Genomic DNA, 23,015 nt, shown 5'->3' with positions numbered 1-23,015 from the left:
ACACTACATATCTAATTCCTTTATGCATCCTTGCTTTACAATTTGCATTGAAGAGTTTGAAAACGTAACAAAATATACCCTCCACAGTACTACTTGATAGAGGCTTTCAGCATCTCCCTAAATGTGCCAACATCTTTCTATGGGTGAAACTGATCCCAGTACAAGAGGTCAGAAGGGCATACCACTGAAACCCTCAAACTAGAGCTTAAGTGGGACATCAATGGCGCATAGATCTTGAGCTGACTACCTGAACAGGGGTGAATTTCACCCTTTATGAACAGCTGTCCCTGCTCAATAAGCCATCTCCATGGACCCTGATAATCTTGCTAATAAGAGCCCTGCTTCTAGCCTGCCTTTTGGGGGAAGACCATAGAAAGAGGGTTGTGGCCACACATCTCTGGCATTGCCAAAAAGTCTCCATATTTCCTGGACCCATTTTATTTTAGATCTACGTATGGTACAGAAATAGCATTAGGCAACGATCTCCTCCTGGTGACAGATGTCTATGCTGATCCCTTTAGGTCTACAGTATCAGCTGTTCTTTGTAACCAACAACAACAAGGTATAGTTGACACTGATGCAGTTTCTGGCAGTGATACACAGAGTAGCTTCATTATTTACTCTGTAAAAAGGGTCGTGTTGGGCAATTGGCCATGGGAATTCTCTCATGTAGAGCACTGCAGAATTCTCTTTCGTTAAATGTGCAGGTGAGGCTATTATGAAGGACAACGAGGTAGCCTGAGCAGCGTCATCATCCATCTCTAAGTCTCTGTTATCAGATCTGGGTGAGGCTGTCTCTCTGCTTTCTCAGTGTCTAGCCATGGCTGGGACTTACGGCAGGCTAGGTGGTTGAAGCTCAATCCAGAAAAGACAGGAAGTGTGGCCTTGGAGGTTGGAGGAGATATTTAAGTGGTTCTCTGCCCTGTCAGTTGAGCAGTTTGGCTTGCCTTTTGTTAATAAGGCACCCTGTCTAGGGCTCCTTTGTACAGAATGTAGCTGCTTTCAGAAGGTCACTTAGCAGCAGCAGCCAAGGGGATGACATCCTTTCATCTACATGTAATGTCTTGGATACGGATCTCGCCGTGGGCATCCATTCCTTTGCTACCTCCAGACTAGATTACTGCAACTTTAACTTCATAGGCACACACAGAACGCTGCTCAGAAACTTCAGTTACAGCAAAATGGAGCTGCTAAGCAATGTGTTTCTAACAGTGTGCATTTGATGCCTGTACTGATTTACTGTACCCTAAATGTTTGGAACCCCGGATACTTTAGAAACAGTCTCTCCCCTCATGTTCTGTACCAACAACTGAGATTAGTTGAGCCATACAAGCTGGATTTGAACATCTAGAGGCGGGGCATTTTAATGAACGCCCCTCAACTTGGGGTCATGATTTCTTTGTTTCTCCAACAGAGTGTAAGTGCGCGGACTTCCATGGCACGCTGCAACGACTATCTATGAATATCAGCTTTTGCTTCGGGGAGCGATTTAGGGACTTCTTGGTATTTTTATTTTAAAGGGAACCTATTGAGTTCTTCAGTTGGTGCTACATCAGTTTGCTTTGTAATTTATATGTTTTCAATTGTGCTTGAAATAAATGCTTTCTGTAACCAAAATAAATAGAGCTGTCCAATTACTGTACTTTTGGACAAATGAAATAACCACTTTTCTCTGCCAATTCTGTCCTATTCAATTAAGTAACCAGCACATACTGATGAAATTATTTCAAGACGCATTAACATTGTGCCGTTACACAATAACTCAGCTCAGTAAAATATGAGTAGAACTGGAGATTGGGAGTCATTTAACCTCAGATCTACTTTCAGGTCTGTCACCGACTTGCTGTGTTAACTTACCCTAGTTTCTGTGCCCTAGTTTCTGGTATATTGACCCGGTAACATTTGCTTTGGGATCCTCAAGTGAACATGCAAACTATTGTTATTACTAAATACAACATGTAATGTCAGTTGCCAAAGTGTATATTGCCAGGTACCATCTCGCTACGATTATTTTACTGCATTGATGTTGCTAAAAGAGTCAATATCACTCGTGATATCTTCTGCTCTGGGATTACATCCACCTGAATGTCATCTGCAAGAATGCAAATTGCTCTCTGGTGCCTTTTAGATTACCTATTGTTGCTGAGCACAAGGGTTCTCATCTTGTACTCACTAGCTATTTTCCTTCTAAATGCGGTAATGCCATGGTGGATAAAGAGTGTTCTATATCAGAACATACCAATGTAAAATTAGAGCAAATTTTGGGCCTGACTGTGATTTACCTACGCTGGTTTCATATGAATGCAACTCTGTCAATTTCAGTGGAGTTACTTGTAATTTACACTGGTGTAAGTGAGATCAGAATCAGGCACTATTGCCTAATCAGGCTAACATAATTGCTGTATGTTGTTTGGTAATTATCTGCGCATATCAAAGCCCTGTATAAAAGTAAGGATGGTCTTGTGATAAAGGCACTGTAGTGGAACTCGGGAGATATGTCCCAGCTCTGCCACAGATTACTTGTGAGATTTGTGGAAATCAGTTTATTTCTCTGGACCTCCAGTTCTCAACTATAAAATGAGGCTAATACTTCCATACCCCAGGGGGATGTTGTGAGGATAAATTAAAAGCTGATAATTGTAACTGCACAGAAGTATGATGTATGAATGAAGCTTAATTTTTTCAGACTCTGAAATTAGGCTGATCGTTAAAAAGAAATATGCTTGAAACTATGACATGGAGTTCAGAGTGATGCAAAGGCAGCTGGCAAGGAATATATTTCTGAAAGGGATTGTCTTCAACAGAGACACACTTTGTAATAAAAACAACAAATGAAATACTCATGTAATTCTAAAATCTACCCACATCCACAGTAAGTAAAGTTATTCACATGGCAAAGTGTCTGCATGATTGACTCCCCAATTCCCTTTGAAGCATTAAAACTAGAGCTGAACAAAATGAAGCTATACTATCACACAGAAAATATTCCAAATGGGAAAATATAGTTGAAAAGATCTGTAGCTTGACTTACTTAAAAAGTTCTTAAAATGTATTTTTAGAATATCAATGTGTTCATGTAACATCCTTTAAAAGAGAAGGTTACTCATGAGTATACTCAGTAGAGTAGCCAAAAAAACACATCTCCTGAATATTCAAGAAAGAAAGAAAGAAAGGAAATTAGCTAGCAAAATAACTAATATGCCATCTTAGCAGGAAAGCTGTTAAGCTACACGTGTTGAAAAAGCTGAAATCAGTTCTGAATGTTTTTCAAGCAGGGCATGACACTGGCCAAAAAAATCTTATAATTTGGTTCTTAAATGTTAATAAGAATTGTTATTGACGTAACTATAATGGGAACATTTCTGGAAAGAAAAAAAAAACTGACCAGGTTTTAATTTTCATTAACCCTTTCCAGCTTGGACAGGTTTACATTCGTGTCCGAGTCCGTGTAAGGCACTGAATTAAAACAATGCTCTGAAATGTACAAAACCAATGCAAATGTGTTTGCTTTTTTTTTAAAAGGACTCAAGGAAATGTAATGTATTGTATGAAAAGTAAGACTTACTATGTCATTTGAACCACAACATACCTGAGCATTTTCCAGTGTTACAATTGTTTATTTTAAATATTACAAATGAAAGATTAATACCTTTGAAAAATGTTGCTAATGCATGTAAGCCCAGATTTTCAGAGGTATATACGTGCTGAAAGATGCAGATAGGTGCCTAGTGTGATTCAAAAATTCTAAGTCACATTAGCACTCAACGCCTGTCTATATATTTAGGCCCCTAAATACCTTTGTAAATCTGCCCTGAAGGACAGGTAAGCTCTGTGGGTCTGAGTCTATCCTCACTTTACACTGGCAGAACTCTCCTGACTTCAGTCAAGTTACTTCTGATTAACCCAGGTGCAAATGAGAAGGGGATCAGACTGTCTAGGCCTTCTAGGAAGCACCTGAACAAGAATTGTGTCTTCTGTGTTACTAGCCTAGTACTGTCCACATTAACTGTGTTAGTTCTTCAGGGATTAAGTGCACAATTCAGTCTGTGGAAGCTATGTTTTAACCAGGGGCCAGGCTGGGAAGGGTTAAAAGCTGAACAGAGCCCCACGCTTTGATCTACACAATTCTTGGAAGCGTTCTTTCGTACCTTTCTTTGTCATCTTTACTAACAGATGAGTCTCGTTTATCTACATCTCTATCTCTGTCATGAGCTGCAGCAGATGAACTGCGCTCCAGCTCTCCTGGCTTCAGCCAGGGCGGAGGGGTCGGGAACGAAGGAGGAGTTCGGTGCAGTCGGTTCCAGGGTTCGTGAGGATTGCTAAAGCTCTGCATACTGGGGCCATCCTTGTGGCCGAACATTGAGTTGGGTGCTGAAATGGTGAAGTGGAAAACAAAAAGGTTTCAGAAAAAGGTATGCTTTAGTGAAGGTACTTACCAAAAAAACTTTTACAGCACTCAGAGTTAAAATGAATACATATTATTGGAGGCTGGAAAAGGAAAGGAGATTAACAGAGATTCATTAGAGGCTCTCATTCCTAACACTAGACAGGCAACTGACAGCTGTTTAACTGCAAAATGGAAATTCTGTGCATAAAGGGAGAAAGTCTCAGGCAAAATTGACATGTTTCTTATTCCAAACATACTGAAGGCATCAGGGAATGAAAATGATACCAATTCAAGATATGGGACTTGCTGTATTCAGTCCGAGACCAGTGCAAAATATATTTTTAACATCCTATATCTTGCAAAACCTTCAGATTCGAAACACATATTGTATACTACGGAATTTGGAAAACCGGCATTCTCCACTTTCCAAACGTATACAAAGCATTCATAGAATCATAGAATCATAGAATCTCAGGGTTGGAAGGGACCTCAGGAGGTCATCTAGTCCAACCCCCTACTCAAAGCAGGACCAAACCCAACTAAATCATCCCAGCCAGGGCTTTGTCAAGCCTGACCTTAAAAACCTCTAAGGAAGGAGATTCCACTACCTCCCTAGGTAACCCATTCCAGTTCTTCACCACCCTACTAGTGAAAAAGTTTTTCCTAATATCCAACCTAAACCTCCCCCTCTGCAACTTGAGACCATTACTCCTTGTTCTGTCATCTTCTACCACTGAGAACAGTCTAGATCCATCCTCTTTGGAACCCCCTTTCAGGTAGTTGAAAGCAGCTATCATTTCTAGCCTTGGCTGGGCATTAGGGAGCAGCTCTTAAAATCATGTCTTTCTGGTTACTGTCCTGCTTATTTCATTTTCTCTACTTAAATTTCAACATGACTTTGGCAGTGAGTAGCTATATCATAATTAGACATTAATATGCTATTACTGTTTGAAAGCTGAGATCCTCAGCTTTCTAGATACATAAATTCATTGCCTTCTAGCTCTGGCTTTTCAAGATGGGAATGATGAAAATAATGTCAGGTTTGAAGTGGGGAGGGGGAAGCATGACAAAAGGAAGAAAGATGTGATTTTTAGGAACTGATCTTTTGTGATTGGCCAAAACTATGAACGATTTAGGTGACTCAGTGCAAATAAGCACAGGACCAGGAAGCATTTTCAAGTTCAGTTTCTGGATAAGTAGTCAGAAAGGAAAAAATATTCCCATCTAAGGCTAGATAAAGCAGCACACATTAACTTTTTTTTGACCATTACAATGGAACTCTTAGGAATTTCTCAAGTTAATTAAATTCATGGGTTCTAGGTTAGTTTTGTCTTTTAAAGTACATAAGGTAATGTTACCAGTTGGTGCTATGTTTAATTCAAACTATGAAATACATAAAGCAGAAAATTGCATCCTTTAAAAAATAATGTCTGTTTTTGAAAATCAGGTCCCTTGTAACTGTGTGACCTACGTAACTGGTATTGACAGAGCAGATAGTCACCTTTACTCAAAATCCTGAGTTACATGATGAACAAAAATAATTAAAAGGCAAATTTCTAGAGAAAGAGGTTACTCACTAACTGTCGGGTTCCCAAGTCCCCCGAAGGCATTCCCACCCACTGCAGCGAGACCGGTGAACGTAGCTGGTCTGTTAAAAGGCTCTGAAATCAAATGGGAACAATTGAAAAACATTGACATGTTGGTAACTGTGATGAAGCATTAGTGAAATATCCAACTGTATTACGTTTGAATAAAGCAAAGTCCACATTTATCGTTAGCTGAACATGATCCAAAACATGGCAATGTTTAGAGGGAAAAAAAATCTTTTTTCAATGCCAGCACAAAGGGATCATTTTATTAGAAAATCTCTGCTTCAAAACAAAAGCAAGACTTCAAAGAACACACGAGTGGTTGCCAATGTGTTAAAGCTGAAAAAAATCGCCCTTTTTATTCCACTCCCATCCCATATCTATTCCATGTACTCACTCATGAAATGCTCCTAGCTAACAAGGTATTGCTGACACCATTGATCCTACAGAACACTGTTAGGCCATGCGCTGGCCACGTCTCCTAAACCACATTCAGGACACAGCTAGGAGAGCCAAACTGACAGAATGTCCACATTTACTACGCTATCGAATCATGAGATTGACCTGGGCATTTTCCTGTGCTTCAAGGTTTATTGTTAGTGTTAAATATGAAAAAGTAGTTTAGAGCCTTTGGAAAGTGTTGCAATCAGTCTTTCTATTTTCTTTTAAAGTATCTAATGTGCGTAGGACAGAGGTAAGCTTTGTGGGTCTGGCTCTCTTTTCACTTTACAATGGGAGAAGTCTAGTGACATCAGTGAAGTTACTTCTGTTTTACACTGGTGCAACTGAGAGGAGAACCAGACCTACTCTTTTCTAATGGATAAGTTAAAGGATTCCTGGTGCAGAATGACAAACCTTTTCCATGAGTTCAGTGCGACATCTCTGTGACCCTCCCAAACCCTGCCTGTCCAGAAACGAAAGACTAATTTAAAGTCTCAAACTCTGATTCACAGAGGGTGGCATGTTGTATTATTGCAGCACTGTTATGTCGACACAGAATGTGGCTTTTCAATTAATTATTTGAATTATTCCTTTTTTTAAAACCATGCTTGCTGCTTTTCACCAATGCAGGCAATTACACTTTTTACCATTATTTTAGCAAGAGAGTTTAAATCTACTGTGGTCACTACAGTGAAGCTGAATCAGTATTGTCTGACTTCACTCAAAATTCCAGGTGGATAATTTTCAAAATGATTTCCAAGTGTTGTTTCTGGGTTGCTATTATTTGTACTTAGGGCTGCTGCATGGTAGAAAAGAGTGAACTGATTGATATTTATCGTTAGTTTTGTAAATTTTGACTAAATGGCAGAGCACGCAGAGTCTTTGTCTGGGCAGTTTTTATTCTTAATCAAAAGGAAATAAATAAATGCATTATTTTTGAGAGGGGTAAAGCGTGGCAGCTGTTTAACAATACTGTACGACCACTAGAGAACAGTTTAGAATAGGGAGTGAAATACAGTTGTCATTTCAGTGGGTATTTAGGAACATGATCTGTAACTGCCCGCACTGGAATTTGGTGAGGACACAAACGATACTTATACATTATTTCCCAGTTCTGTTCAAAGTCAATTCTTTACTGAGAATCTGTAGCTAGTTCTTGCACTTACCTAAGTGAGCGGTTGGGTTGAGAAAGTTGCTATGATGGGGTGGAGGGCCAAAAGGGGTGCCAGCTGGATGCGCAGCACCTACCAAGCAAAGCCAAAGGAAACAATTTCCTGAATCAGTAAACGAACCACAGTGCTCTTGGCTATATTCACTGTTGTCTGTTGTTAAATGACAACCTCTGCCATGTACATGAGCTATCTTAATCCCTGTACACGGCCTGACTCACTCTCTTTTTCAGGGGTCCTCAGCCTGGGGGTTGTGACTCACAAGTGGAGGTCACAAACAGATGCCTGGGGTCGCAGCCATCCTGTCCTTCCCATATTGCTAAATAAGGGGTCTCAGCTAGATTGAAGGGGGGTGCAGAAAGTTGCAATATGGAAAACACTGAGAGACCCTGATCTGTCATATTTCCAATGCACTATCTTCATGGCATGTAAGCTACATCTGTGTGGAAGTTTTCCTCCATTCAGAGTACATCTGGCATCTCATCAGGATCCTGGCTTGAAGTGTGGAAAATAACTACAAGATTCATGGTCATTAAAGTATTTGGCATTGAGCTCATGAGAGCAAAGCTGATTGGACATTTCCTGTTAGCACCAACAGGATCGGCCATCCAAATAATATTCCATAAGAAGAAACATCTGAGCTTCTTGAGTCAGGGGTGGCTCTAGTAATTTGGCCGCCCGAAGCAGTCATGCCTGCGGGAGGTGCACCGGAGCCGCGGGACCAGCGGACCTCCTGCAGGCATGACTGCGGAGGGTTCACTGGTCCGCGGCTCCGGTGGAGCATCCGCAGTCATGCCTGTGGGAGGTCCATCTGAGCCGCGGGACCAGCGATCCGTCCGCAGGTCCCGCGGCTCCGGTGGACCTCCCGCAGGCATGACTGCGGAAGGTCCGCCGGAGCCGGCTGCCGCCCTGCCGGCAAAATGCTGCCCCAAGCGCGCGCTTGGCGCGCTGGGGTCTGGAGCCGGCCCTGTCTTGAGTACTCACCAGCTGCAGAGAAGAGAGTTGAGGGGCGGGCCAAGTCATGGGGGTGGTGGATGGCTCCGAAGAGGCTGGGACCTGGTGGCCTGCTCAGAAACTCAGGTTTCAGGCCAAAGTCCAGCTTGTGTGGATCAGACTGCATCTGCTTCTGAAATGGAAAATGGGATTCAAAAAGAGATCTTCCTAAGAAGGAGCACTAAAAGTCACCTTCAGCATCATATGGTTAGAGCCAAGTAGTCACACTGAAAATGGAAAAATGCCTTGCTAGGGAATGGTGTAACAGGGTGTCAGATACTGGGATCCTGAACAGAGATGCAAAGAGATTCCTGTGATTCTTCTAGATAATCACAACAGGCGGAACAATCAAAGGGCGGAGAGCAAGAATCAATCTCAGACTCAGGTGGATGTTTTCTTAGGGTATGTCTACACAGCAAAAAACATCCCCATGGCAGCATGTCTCAGAGCTCAGGTCAGCTAACTTAAGACTTGAGGGGCTTGTGCTCAAGGGCTAAAAATAGCCATGTAGGTGTTCAGGCCTGGGCTGGAGCCTGGGCTCTATAACCCAGCAAGGGGAAAGGGTCTCCAAACCTGGGCTCCAGCCTGAATGTGTCACTGCTATTTTTAGTCTAGTAGCACAAGACCAAATCAGTTGACCCAGGCTCTGAGACTTGCTGCCACAGGGTACTTTTGCTGTGTAGACGCACCTTCAAAGACCCCACTTCAGTGAAGCACTTAAGCGTGTGTTTGAATCCCACTCAAGGCAATGAGACTTAAGCAACACTTGCTTAACTGCTTAGGTGAATAAATTAGGCCTAACCTAATAATAAAAGCAAAACTCAGGGGAAGGGTTAGTTTGGACCATATTCTGCATGTGGTTGTACAGCTGTGTGCTGTGCTAAGAGCAGGGTGGAACTACCACCAGCTTGCAAGTGTATCTTGTCAACATATACTTTCATAATTACAGGAATCGTATACCAGTAATATTAAGTTTGTAACTTGAACCTACAAAAGCCAGAAGTATCAAATTCAATGTTGAACCCGCCCCCTACCCCATAAACATCAGTCTTTTGACCTCAGACTGCAAACAGGCAGAATTGGGCAAGTTAGGGATTGCGGCTACATCTATACTACGGGCTAGGGGTGCAATTCCCATACTTGTGTACACACGCTCGCACTAGCTTGACAAGAGCTAGCGAGCGTCTAAGTAGCTGTGGTAGGACACGTAACGGCAGTGGAGGCACAGCTTAGCGGTATGAACACTGGGACTATAACAACGAAAAAAACAAAACACTTCCCAAATTGTAATGATAAAGGACGACCACAGATGTATTAAGAACTAAGCACCACTTACTGAATGCGCTGGCTTACCTTACAAGAGCACTGAAGAAGAGCCTTGATACAGGAAAACATCCCTGTTCGGGAACGCCCTTAAGCATGTGTTTCAAGTGAACTAAATGCTTAAGGGCCTGATCCAATGCTCACTGAAATCACTGGAAAGACTCTTATTGATTTCTGCGAGTGTCAGGCCAGGCGGTAAGTGCATCCCTGAACAGGGATGGACTTATGCGTGTGCCTTCCTGAATCCAGGCCATAAGAGGACCTTCTTTTTGTTTCTGTATTCACGAAGCACCTAGCACAATGAGAATCCTGGTCCATGACTATAGGTGCTATGGGAATACACATAAATAGTCTATAATAATAATAATTAATAATAGGCCAGATTATGGCATATACACACTGGCCTGTGTAAGAGGCAATGTAAACTGCCGTGGGAGCTTTAGCAAGGCTCTTAATCAGCCTGACTATGCCTCAGGAGCTCCCTGGTATTCAGGAAGAATGCACAGGCTGCATAAGACTTTAGGATGATGCAGTTTGCTCCCCTCTCATTAGCTAGTGTGGAGGAGAGCTGCCTCCTTCCCAGACCTGGGGCTCTAGGAGTCTCTGTGCTCCTCCAGCCACTGAGACTGCAACTGCACCTAACCCTTATGGAAGGCTGCACATGGGGGCAAGGATCCTCGTGTCCTGCCCCAGCCTGACAGCCACAACGGGGCTAGTTCACTCATAGAAAGCTGTATCAGCACAAGTGCTGCGGTTGATGTTAATATGCTAGGTTGCAAAGCACAGTTCCATTAACTTCTTGGGGTGCAGGAAGCAAACTGTGCCTTATGGAAGTGATAAAAAAGACAAACCGATGAAGGTTTGTGGGTAAGGAGGAGGGCGACTGCTACCAGCAAGTTTCAAAAATTACTTTGTAACTGAACTGAAATAATGAAATGTATTTTCTGGGTATGTTTGGAAAAGTTAACAGAATCAGCCTCACACAGACAAGCATAAGCCTCCAGAGTTCTACTCTGCATATTTAAACATGGGACTGTAACTGAAGCATTCAATAAAATCTGCACCAATGCAAAAACAGCACCAACATGACCTTTCACTGAGCATCAAATCACAAAGGATTCAAAGGAAGTAGATAATGGCAACGATAATTTCATTTCTAGAAAAATCCTTTCAATATTTTTTTAAAAAAAAGACATAACTCTCTAGGCCAATAATCTTCTCGCTTTTTGGTAATGGGAAGATGAATGAAGATCACTGGCAGGGGAAACATAAGGAAGAAAAGAGGAGAGATCCATCTACTGCAGCAAATTAACCTGCCAACATTGTTTAAAAGGGTTGTTTTTAAACTCTACTAGCTCCCAGCTTTAGTATCAAAATCTCCATATATTGTATAGATCTGACTAGTTACAACTGACTCATGGACTCAGGATTTCTAAAGTGATACGAAAACCATGTTCATTTTGCAACATGTACAAGTTTCTAACACACAATCAGCACAGCCTACTGATTCATCTGAAATTGAAAGTATTCACAGCAGAGAATCCCTACGGCTTACTGACTATTAATCAGCTCAGAGGTTCAGGAATTATTTAGTGTTTTTAGTGAAAAATATAATGGAAATATCCTAAAAAAAAATAAAAAAATCACACACTCACAAAGCCCCTGGACAATCAAAATACCATTATGATATGAATTACAATTAACCCTAACTATTAATTAGTTATTTTTATGTTTGTACAACACTTACCATAATGGGGCCCCAACCTGGTTGTGCTCTTTCAGTGCCACAACCACACAATAATTAAAGCTGGGGCAGATATATTAGACAGCATGTAGAAGGGAGCAGAGGGATGCTCCTTGTGGCTTCTTATACCCAGGAACACCATTAAAATCAATAGCAGATATGTATCTAGATGCCCCTAGACTGCTTTTAAAAATCTTAACTGCTGTATTTTCACTTCCTGGTCTATAAATAGAACAAATCTTGCAGTTCATATACGTCCCCCACTTAGCTCTTCCCAGTCACCAGTTGGCACTGAAAGTTTACGTTCTAATGTCCCTGGCCACTAATGACACAGGCTTTTCCTGAGTGATTGCGTCTAAGATCTTACAGGTCAATTAAGCCTTCAATGTGAAACAGAACTAGGAGACTAAAATGTTTCTGTGCTCCACAATGTCGTTTCAATGATGGCAGAGCAGAGCTCATGATGAGTGGTGAACTCCTTCCACCACAGATTTGCACTGAGCAGCTCCCCACAAGGGTGTGACTGCCAAAAGGACTGACCTTGACTTTTTGTTGGTGATGGTATATCTGCCAGGCGATATGAACGTGCATAGCACACCACTTTCCAGGTTTCTGGAGAAACAAAGAAGTGACATGAAATCAAGAACCATCAGAGACACATGACACTTTTCTGTGGTTATACTTTACAAGCTTCATTGATTAAACTGTCTTCTTAAGCTTGTAACAAGGACTTCCTAAAAGTTGGTCACAAATCAGGAGAAACACTGAGGGCCACTCCTCTGCTGCATCCAGAGAGGAGGGGCCGTGAGGGAGCTGGTTTTGGCTCCCTAATTCTCTGCCCTGGTACAGACCCTGATTAGGCGACTATCTCCTATAGCCAGCCATTCTCTCCCAACTCCTGTCCCCTGCATTCGGAAGGAGGCACAGGAGTGGGCTTTGCCAGCGTGAGGCCCACTGAGGAATCCCTCACACCAGGACAATAAAAAGCATTGCAGGTTGTCTCTGCTTCCTTTGCACCACCACGGGAGCAAAGTGGGGCAGAGATTCTGCCCCTAGATTAGGGCTTTATCTGTCCTTCCAGAAACACTATGGGTCATCACCTTCTCAAAAAACCAAAAATCCATCCTTGGTTTTATCAGCTCTTCTGATGCCAGCTAGTGATGCTCAGGTGGCTGAGAACGTGGTTTACCTCAGCTGAAATCAATGATGCGGTATATGCTAATCCACATCAGTTATTTTGCATTAGTAGCGCACTTCACAACTGTACATCCAGTGTAACCATTCTAAAACACTAGCTTCATCAACAAAGAGGTGAAAAAAAATCACTTTTTTTTTTTAAATCAGCCCAGTGCTTAAAATTAGCCTGACTCCCCACTATAACTCGGTCAACTTTGCCTTCAAGTCCTTCCATAATTTACTTTTAGCTGCGGGATATGTTGAAGAAGTTGGTAGGCCAGTCAACTCACCCTTGTTGTGTGGGTGAAACCCTGCTTAACCACACCCTCTGAATCTGTCCTCTTACCAGGATTTCATATTATTACTGGAACACACGCTGTAAAACACCTGCTAGTGCTATTTGTTTGTTTGCTAAGAGTTCAGGAAGTCATTTCTTAAAAGGACACATCTAGGCTATTCCTTCCCAAACACTGTTAATTAAGCGTATATACTCCACATCTAACATCTGTTCAGATATAAAAATGGTCATAGGAATGAGGGGAGTTCTTCAAGCCACCTGTGGTTTAAAGGCTGTACAACCTGGTAGTATTCTTACAAGCCTGGACTTCACAGGCAGCATAACATGGCAAACAGCTCTATTTTCTGTTTTTCTTTTTTAGAGTTTTTATAGAGCAAGCAATTACTAAAAAACAAAACAAAACAAAAACAAGCAACCCCAACTTCTGCACATCCATTGAGCCTGGCTCTGCTAGTGAATATACTGAGCTCTTTTCTCCATATTTTCAAAAAGTTAGACTTCCAAAGAAACTTAGAAAAATTAAAAAGGCATCAGTACTGCTTTGAGATGACCTTTTAATTCCTGGCTTTCCAAGTCTGAACTGGATTGTCTGTCTAAATGTAACTGTAAGCTTCTTGGGGTAGGACCTTTGTCTCAGTTCAAGTTTGGTACAGCACTGAACACCACTGATATTGCAAAATAGATAATTAAAGGCTAAATCCAGAAGTCTTTTCCCAGGCAAAACAAAAACAGTTTTGCCTGGCTAGTACTGCAGCATCTGGCTCAGTAAACCTTGTGAGCCAGAAAGAAAAAAGGATCATCATATTTAACCTCCAGAATTCATTGTTAGTGGGTTGTGTAAGAAGCACAAACAATAACTTCAAAACCATGCATATTTCACTTGAGCGACCACAAGATACAGGTATAGAGGGACCTACCACGCTATTTAACAAACATGCCACAAATGTTCCAGATATAACAGGGCACTCCTCATAATTAGTCTGCATTTTAACCCACTGGGAGGAGTGTATCAGAAGAAGGTGTCTTACCCTCAACATTGGCCTGAATGGATCTGTCAACTGTGAAGAAAAAATGACAACTTGGTTACATGCCTGTCACTCAAACAATTGCTCTAATTAACAAATTGGTATTGCTTCATTAGGAGATGAAATTAAAATGTTATCATTTTACTTTCAAATGAAGTCCTTTTGGAGAATAATTAGTCCTTTTCCTCGGTATTAGAGCCAATCTCCTTCCCCCTCCCCCGTGACTGTTGTACATAAGTGTTGACAAGCAACTAAACAAGTCTCATAAAGAGCATTCTGCCCTCCAGCACAATTATTAATTTGTTGATTTAACACTATAAAAATGGAAATTTTGCTAATCTGGAGAAAAACATGGCTATGGCCTTCAGGCAAATTTCTGTTCATATATTTCTAAAGTGGCTAACTCGGGAGGAGATTGGGAAGGGGTCTTGGCCACCTTTCTGCAGACCTGCTGGAAAGGATTGGGTTGGAACTGGCTGGAATGGCACTTTGAAAGTGCCACCACGAACCAGCAACTGTGTCCGTTCAGTGACCTGGTTTTTAAAAAGGGCACCTGGTGCTCTACTTATAAAATTCGAATAGACAATACAGACTGGCATTGACCGGTTGTCGATGGTTTCTCTGCAACGGATCAGCTTTGACTTAAAAGAGGGATTTTCACACTGGAACAAATGTGGATAAAGAATGTTTACACAAAAAGCATTTTTGTTTGTTTGTTTGTTTTGGGCCAGATATTTTCTGTCATCCTCCTTTGTTCATGCTTCAGCTATTTATATTTTGACTAGCTTCAATAATTAGCAATGACAATATAAAATCAATTCATTAGTTATTTCTGATACGTTTGGATGTCCCTCTTGAAATGCAGTGATAAAAGGGAAGGGAGGTTTACAGATATAAGAGGATGCTTTGTGGGAAGCAGTGATAGCATAATATATTATCTTGGAACAATCAAAACTACGCTACAAGTTGAAAGGAAGTATACAGCTAAATGACTTAATGGAAGATGCTCTCATTATCTTTTCAACTAGATGAATACACAGAAACAAAAATGCACAATTTCTTTTGGTACAAAGCCAAAGTGCAGCACCAGTTGAGTTGGGACCCAGCATAAAACTCATAATTCAACACCTGCAAATAGCCTTACAATACATAAAAGCTGGGCCATCTATAGCAGTGTGGATTTTTTCATTGCTTTCAAATGGGGAGTTCTGTTTAAAAACTGACAGGATGATGTCACTCATTGTAAACAACAATTAATAGATGAATATAAATTCCTAGCCTGCCTATGGACATTCATCACCAGGATTCATTTGCCTGTAAAATGGAAAAATGCTGACAGCTGAACAGTCAAGACTAAAATAAATAAATTGTACAATTTGGACTTAAAAATCCAAGAGCGCCAAACCATCAACCAAGAGCATCAATATTTCATCAGCATAATCAATACTACAGTAAATATGGGAATACATGTCATAATCCAGCATTAAAAACAATTACAGCCTATCAGCAAAAAAACTTGTGGATGTTTATAAACCTTACAACAGATTTGGAGTTTATCCTGAGGATGTTACAGGAAAGGGCTTTTCCATTGCATGGTATATGCTTTGTGCTAATGATTAAAGGCCATTCCTTTAAGTTGTTATGAGCCTGATCATCCACCCATTGATGTTAAGGGCAAAATTCCCATTGACTTTAATTGTGCAGGATTAAGCATTTCTAATGCCTTGTCTACACTTATGGCAGTGTGCAGAGTATAGGCACTTCATGTGTAGCTATATGCTGCTGTGAAAGGCAAGCTGCATCCATGCTTATCACTGCAGTGTGTAGCTGCACAAGGCACTGAAAGTCTCCAGTAGGTAGAAGAAGCAGGGAAAGGCTCCGGCAGCAGGGAGCTTGATCCTTTCCCAGCTGCCTCCCTGCTGCCAGAGCCACTCCCCACTACCTGAGCCTTTCACTACAGCAGGGAAAGGCTACAGCAGCAGGAAGGCTGTGGGACACTATGCTGCTAAAAACAGCAGTGCTGAGGTGGAAGGAACTGCTTGGTTATGTAAAGAGCAACGTATGGTATATACCGGAGGGTTCAAACATGGAGTGCACTCTATTCTAATTACCTAAGCCATGCATCACTGTCTACACTGCTATTTATACCCCTCCTGGGTGGGTGTGCAGTGCCTGTACCCTACAAGCTGCTATAAGTGTAGACCTAACTTAAGATGCTCTTCTAGGTACCAGACGGGTCCTACCTCAGCACTGGGGATGACCTGGATGACCTCTAATGTCCCTTCCTGCCCTACATTTCGATCATTCTATGAGAGAGGCTCTCCTATTCCTAAATTATCTGGATTATTAGTTTTAGTGACATTCTCATCTAAAACGGCATAACATTTCCAACATACCCTGGGGTCTTTCTGCAGGAGGGTATGTGGAACAGTTCCTGGTCTGGCTGCGACATCAATAGGATTGGAAGTCTACAAATGTTACAAGAAAATGTCATTAGTTGTGACAAAATGAGCGGGTAAAACATTCCCTGTTTAGAGTTAATATTCCTTAAAGAATAACAACGGCATTTTAAAAAGGAAGGGAAGGAACACATCATGGTTTAGTAAAATGTATAATACAGCCTCAATTTTCCAAACGTCATTTTCTGAGATCTTCTGGTTATTCCAAACAGGGTAAACAGAATCAGAGCAATAGTTACATTGAAAGTTCAGTCCATAGTCCAAAACTTGAATAGCCAGACTTATGCAATGTCCGCAGTGGTACTTGGAGCATCAAGCTTGTACTGTATTGCTCATCAATTTTATCACCTGGAAATAATCCACTGATGGCTGTCAGTGACATCAATACACTAAAACAGACTAAGGATTCTAACTTCATTATCAATACACAATTTATCGGTAATTTTTTAGTTGTTACAATGATTTAAACACCATTAAAAATGATTGACTGACACACAGCTATCAGAAAATGGCAACGCCTCTTTAAACAAACAAAAAGCCTTTCCCCTGGTTTAGATTTAAATATTCAGCCAATGTAACAAAATGCATCACTTTGGAAAAAGAACCACCCTAGGCATTGTAACTTCCCACATTAAAAAAACAAAAAGAATAGAAATGAGCTGCAGTACAACTAACAATTAAGCAGCAGAGTTGTTAACACCCTGATTACCATACAAATGAAGAACTGCACTAATGACCTGCTATCTACATATTCAATCAATAAGCTGGATCGGGCTATTTAAGAAAAAGAGAGAATCTTCTCTGCAGAGATTTACACCCTGTTCCAGCAAAGACCACAGGGCTATAGAGCCTGATTCTCTTCTTACTTAAGGATGACTTCATTAAAGCCAAAAGAATTACACAACAGATATAAAGTAGAGGAGAACCAGGTTCATGGGTTTTGATGATGGTGGAACTATCAGGTAACAGTAAATTCAAGAAATGAATTTAAAAAAACCTTGTTTATTCAATGAACTTGCATCAATTTTCAAATTAGTCATATTTGAAAATTAGGCCATGGCTACACTTGCAAATTTGCAGCGCTGCAGCAGGGTGTGAAAACACACCCTCTCCAGCACTGCAAATTGCGGCGCTGCAAAGCGCCAGTGTGGTCAAAGCCCCAGCGCTGGGAGCCGCGCTCCCAGCGCTGTACATTATTCCCCACAGGGAGGTGGAGTACGGACAGCGCTGGGAGAGCTCTCTGGTGCTTTGACTACACTTAGCGCTTCAAAGCGCTGCTGCGGCAGCGCTGCCGCGGCAGCACTTTGAAGTGCAAGTGTAGCCATAGCCTTAGTTGGCTAGATTTTGAACTCAGCTACCACAGTATAGAGCTAAACTCCATTAAATTATTTCTCATTTCAGTTACACCAATGTAAAACTAGATTTACTCAGCTGTCGTCAGTGGGACTATTCCTGAATTACATTAGTGCAACTGATATTTGAATCTGATCCAAACCCTAAACCTAAACCAAATATAAACGAATACACAGGTCATTCTTATTTTTACCTTAGGTTGAAATGCTCCTTGTAGTGAGCCAAAAGGACCAGTGGGAGGAATCATGGGAGGAATACCTGATACAGCTGGAGGATAGGAGTGAAACAGCTGTAATCAAAAGATAAAAGAACATAAGGGGACATTTTCTAAATACAAATCTAGTAATTCCAGAAAGAGAGAGAGAGAGAGAGAGAGAGAGAGAGAGCGCATTCCTGTATAATATTAAGGAAATGAGATGTGGAGAAAATTGAAAAGCACTGAAGACGTGATCTCGCTGCAACAATGTTAGTTAAAGCAGTCAATGAAATGTTCACAAATGTCATGAATGTTTACTTTAGAACTTAAAAGTAGTTTACAAATCAAAACAGCTAACAAGCTATTCCCTGGATTAGGACATCATAATATAAAAGGATCTTTTGCAATGGTTAATTTTTAAATTGGATAGAAGTCACAGATTTTAAACTATATCAAAAAGGAAGGAGGAAGGCTAAGCCAAATAAAATTAATAGACAATTACTATTTAATTGAAAAAAAACCAATCCTCATGAGTTCTCAGATTTTACTCCATTAAAACTCAATTAGTACTTTAGATTTTAATAGTATCTATAGGAAATCAGAAAATATACACAATTCTTACTTCATTAGCCTGTTTTAGAGGCTATCCTGTCACACCTAATATTAGAATAGAGATACTCTGATTTGCCAAAACCCATCATTTAAACAAATAGTTGTGGCAGCAAAAAAGGCTAAATTTAGAGCATCAATTTCTATAACGATAGAGCCCTGAAGCACAGAGGCACACAAATTGCTAGGGAATATATGCCTGAAATATACTCCGCTGGCCTCAAGGTACCTTCTTATTTTAAACGAGCTCAATCACACAAGCTTTTCTGTGCAGTGCACATGCGCAAACTGGAAAACAAACCAAATCAACCATACTGTTCAAATTTCATCCTGCCTTTGTGGTCAGACTGGGAATCCCTTACTCATATCGAGGAGCAGTTCCTCTCAATGGGACTACTTGGGCAGCGTCCTACTGTGGGAGTCAGGGGTTGACAGTGTGACCTAAGAGTATGTCTTCACTGAAGAGTTAGCCTGGGATCTTACCTGGGTGTTGTTTCTAATCACTTTCCTGTCCACATGCAAAAAATTCTGACCCAGATTTGGTGGTGCTTTAAACCCAGGCTAGCAGGCACATGTGTCATACGTGACTGTTAAAAATCTACCTCCTAACAGAGCTGTTCTAAGATAAATCTTCTGTATGGGCTACTTTTAAGATCAAAATAAATGCTGTGTTTCATGAGTTAATGGCTAATTGAATAGAAGTGGGATTGGGCAAAGTAAAAGATTGGACATGCAGAATGGGCACACGCTGATTAAACCACATTCCCGTGTAAACCAAACGTTTCCAAAGTTTTGATCAACTTATTTCATTTAATATACATATGTACATAAAGAGAGACTTTTTTCCTGAGTCCCTTTTCCCTCCATTATCCCCTCTCACAAGCTCAGTTAATCATATTATAGTGACTGAGAGCTGATAAATGATTTCAATATTGTACCTGTACCCAAAGGTTTCTTATCTAAACAATATGGTATGAAGTCTCCTTGCATAGCACATTCCCATTGTTGCTTTTAATTCTGTTTTATTGGAACCTGCTCATTTCAAAGATGCGGAAAACATTTCCGGATTAGCTAATATTGAACTGCAGGCAGTTGAGAAGTCATTATTAGGCAAGTGTCCTCCTTTATAGTAACTTTTAATGCCTAAAATACACTTGAAATACGCTAGTGTCTGCTGCATTTAATTCTCCATATAATGTGTTAACTCCAAAAGGTGGAGAGAGACATATTATTTAATATATTATTGAATATGACTAATAATAAGGAATGGTTTCCTTACAGTTTTACAATTAAATATATGCGATCTTTCCTCAAGGTCAGAATTCTTATAAAACAGATGATATTTCTCCATTATCTCTGTATCAGTCAAACTAGGTCAGCTTTTATAAGTTATTTTTCATCTTCTGTGTTTCCTTTTGCCCCTGAATATCCTCTATTTGCACACCCTTTTCCTCTTCAGCTTTCCTCATTAGAAAAGTCTGTGGCCACTTGTGAAATTGGACTACAGCTCCCCTGAAATGCATCCCAATGATAATGCAAAGGCTAGCGGCTGTTTCTCTGATCTTGACCCATTCATAAGGATAATTTCTTACGGTACTGCTTTAAGGACCTGAAACAGAGAGAGATACTGTGACCAAAGAGGTCAAGAAAGGAGAAACAAATGATTTGAGCCTCTGCTCTAGACCACATGTATCTTTCTTCCCCGTGTATTTTCAAATCTACAGATTGGATTCAACTCCAAAATGGGCCTTACATTTGTTCTCCTGCAGTGTTAGGTTATATGGTGACTGATTCTTCTTTCGGCTTTAAGACAATTGCCAGATTTTCTCAAGATAAGTCTAATTCTCAGGGCAGGTCTACACTAGACACTTCTGCTGGCAAAGTACATTTCCAGGCTGCCAAAAGCCCTAGTGTAGATGCAGTTATATGAGCATAAAAGAGCTTCTCTGGTACAGCTTATTTTGCTTGGGGAACAGGTATAAGCTAGATCTCTTTTGCCGGTATAAGCCTCATCTATACTAGTAAGGTTTGCCAGTGTACACCAGCAAGCACCTTTTCTACTGTAGACTAGGCCTTAGTTTAAATAAGGATATGAATCCAGTGGCAATATGTGACAAAACACCTGACTACCCCTAAGGCAACAAAATCTAATAGACTTTACAAAGCATCAATCAGAAAGGGTCATGATTACTTAAGCTATGTCTACACTAGCACTATTGTAAAACTTTTGTTGGTCCGGGGTGTGAAAAAACACCCCTTGACCGACATAAGTTCACTGACAAAAGTGACGGGGTGGACAGCGCTACATCGGTGGGAGATGCTCTCCTGCCGACACAGCTACTGTCACCTGTTGCAGGTGGTTTCATTATGCCGGCAGGGGAGCTCTCTCCTGCCAGCAGAGAATGGCTACATGTGAGACCTTAGAGTGGCGCAGCTGGAGTGGAACCGCTGCAAAGTCTGTAGTGCTGTTATAGCCTCAGACTGTAAGCTCTTTGGGGCAGGGACCATCTTTTGTGTTCTCTGTTTGTATAACTCCTAAAACAATGGGATCCTGGTCAAAGACTGGGGTGCCTAGGCTCTATGAGAATATAAATAATAAAGAATAATATCTTACACCTTTTTTACTGTCACATTCTATTATTGACACGTCATTGAACACGATGGGCCAGCGGCTGTTAATTAGTGCAGCTCCATTGACTTCAACAGAGATCCACTAATTTACACCAGCTAAGGATCTTGCCCCATAGGCTAGCAGATAACAACACAATGCCCTCCGTTACATTTAGAAGGAAAATGTCATGATCTAGTTTGGTAGGATTTCTAGTAACTACAGTTTTCATAAGAGAACTTGCCAAAGTCAATTTGAAAAAGCTTATATAGATGATAACTCACTCAAGGATTTCCTGTATTCACCACTGACTTCTGTGCTTTATTTGCCTAATGCACGTTTATCTATTTCTCCGGTTCCGCATTCTTGCTTGAATCAACATGCCACATTGATGATAACGTATCTTATAAAGTGATGTGAAACCCAGTGACTAAGGGTGGAGTCCTGCTTTAAACAAATCATTTAAGCATGTGAGTGATTTCACTCATGTGAGTAAAACGGCTCCCATGCATGCGTGTTTGCAGGATTGAGCCCTAACATTTCATACAAAGGCCCTGATCCTGCAAAACACCTATATATGGAATTAAAATTACGCAGATGAGTCTTATTGAAGGTCAATAGGAGTATTCACATGCTTAAAGTTAGGCATAAGAGTACATATTTTTCAGCATCTGGGCCTAAATAGGTTCCAGAGTGAGCAAAAAGAACAAAAAAAAAAATCAAACTATCATCTCATTTTTCTTGCCCAGTTCCACTTCTAAACAAAACCAACACAAAAAGCCAAGTGCTTTGCAGAGTTCTGAATAATACTGATGCAGTAACTCATTCTCTAATCAAACTATCATTATGAGAGTCAGAAATTCTCTCCATAGCCAATCAAGTACTTGTCTTTTACCAATATGATGAAGCTCCTGACAATGGGGAAAAGCAACCTACGTTTCAGCAGGAAATGAATCAATGATACAAACTGTAAAAACAAAAAGCTTGAAACTTAAGTGAAATCTATTGATTTACAATATATTTTTGATTTGTAACACACCAGTTATTAAATTACAATGTTTTTATTTTGTAGCTCTTAACCACAGTGCTAGATTCTCATTGCTGTCATGAAATAGAGCTTTCAAAATGTAACAAGCCCACTGGAACAGTTATGACTTTTGAAATCTGAAGCACACAAAAGACAAGGATTTCGTTTTTACACAGGGAAATATAATATATTAGTAAAACTATTGGATTATCTAACCCTGAAGGGTATGTATGATAGTTTGTCATTTCATTACAAATTTCTTAGAAAGAAATTTAGTCTAATGGCTTATGACACAACTGAAAAACGCTGATGAAATTACTGGTGTATCCTGCTTTATGTGGCACATTCAGCTCTTATGCCTCATCTTCACATCAAGTTGGTCTTTAAATGGTTTATAAGCAAAAGATCTTTTGATTAAAAAAGATGATACTGCATCTTTATCAGAAACAAGCACCACAAATGCAAGCCTTTACAAACCAAAGCTAAAGTGACCAAGAACGATAATGATAATTCCTGGAGTGATGATTAAGAATAGACTGAACATTCTGCTAGTTATTGAGTGGCAATCCCAGCCCACTATGGAAAAGCGATTTAGTCAGTTTTTAAACACAGTAATAA

At 40.6% G+C, this 23,015-nt stretch overlaps 1 protein-coding gene across 15 annotated transcripts in view; it reads right to left on the bottom strand.

Annotated features, from left to right (window-relative positions):
• Nucleotides 1-23,015, bottom strand: part of AUTS2 (activator of transcription and developmental regulator AUTS2) — a 1,197,597-nt gene that overhangs the window by 3,652 nt on the left and 1,170,930 nt on the right. For all 15 annotated transcript variants that reach the window (XM_044993664.1, XM_044993662.1, XM_044993666.1 and 12 more), the window contains 8 exons: nucleotides 18,151-18,246; nucleotides 16,542-16,613; nucleotides 14,149-14,178; nucleotides 12,187-12,258; nucleotides 8,571-8,712; nucleotides 7,584-7,661; nucleotides 5,965-6,048; nucleotides 4,149-4,371 (listed from right to left, as the gene is read on the bottom strand). In XM_044993664.1, coding sequence (XP_044849599.1) covers nucleotides 4,149-4,371; nucleotides 5,965-6,048; nucleotides 7,584-7,661; nucleotides 8,571-8,712; nucleotides 12,187-12,258; nucleotides 14,149-14,178; nucleotides 16,542-16,613; nucleotides 18,151-18,246 — 797 coding nt within the window. The remainder of the gene's footprint in view (nucleotides 1-4,148; nucleotides 4,372-5,964; nucleotides 6,049-7,583; nucleotides 7,662-8,570; nucleotides 8,713-12,186; nucleotides 12,259-14,148; nucleotides 14,179-16,541; nucleotides 16,614-18,150; nucleotides 18,247-23,015) is intronic.

The sequence above is a fragment of the Mauremys mutica genome, chromosome 19 (genome assembly GCF_020497125.1).
Source record: "Mauremys mutica isolate MM-2020 ecotype Southern chromosome 19, ASM2049712v1, whole genome shotgun sequence".
Lineage (NCBI taxonomy): Eukaryota > Metazoa > Chordata > Testudines > Geoemydidae > Mauremys > Mauremys mutica.
The sequence above is the reverse complement of the archived record's forward strand: the minus strand, read 5'-3'. Positions and strand labels throughout refer to the sequence as shown.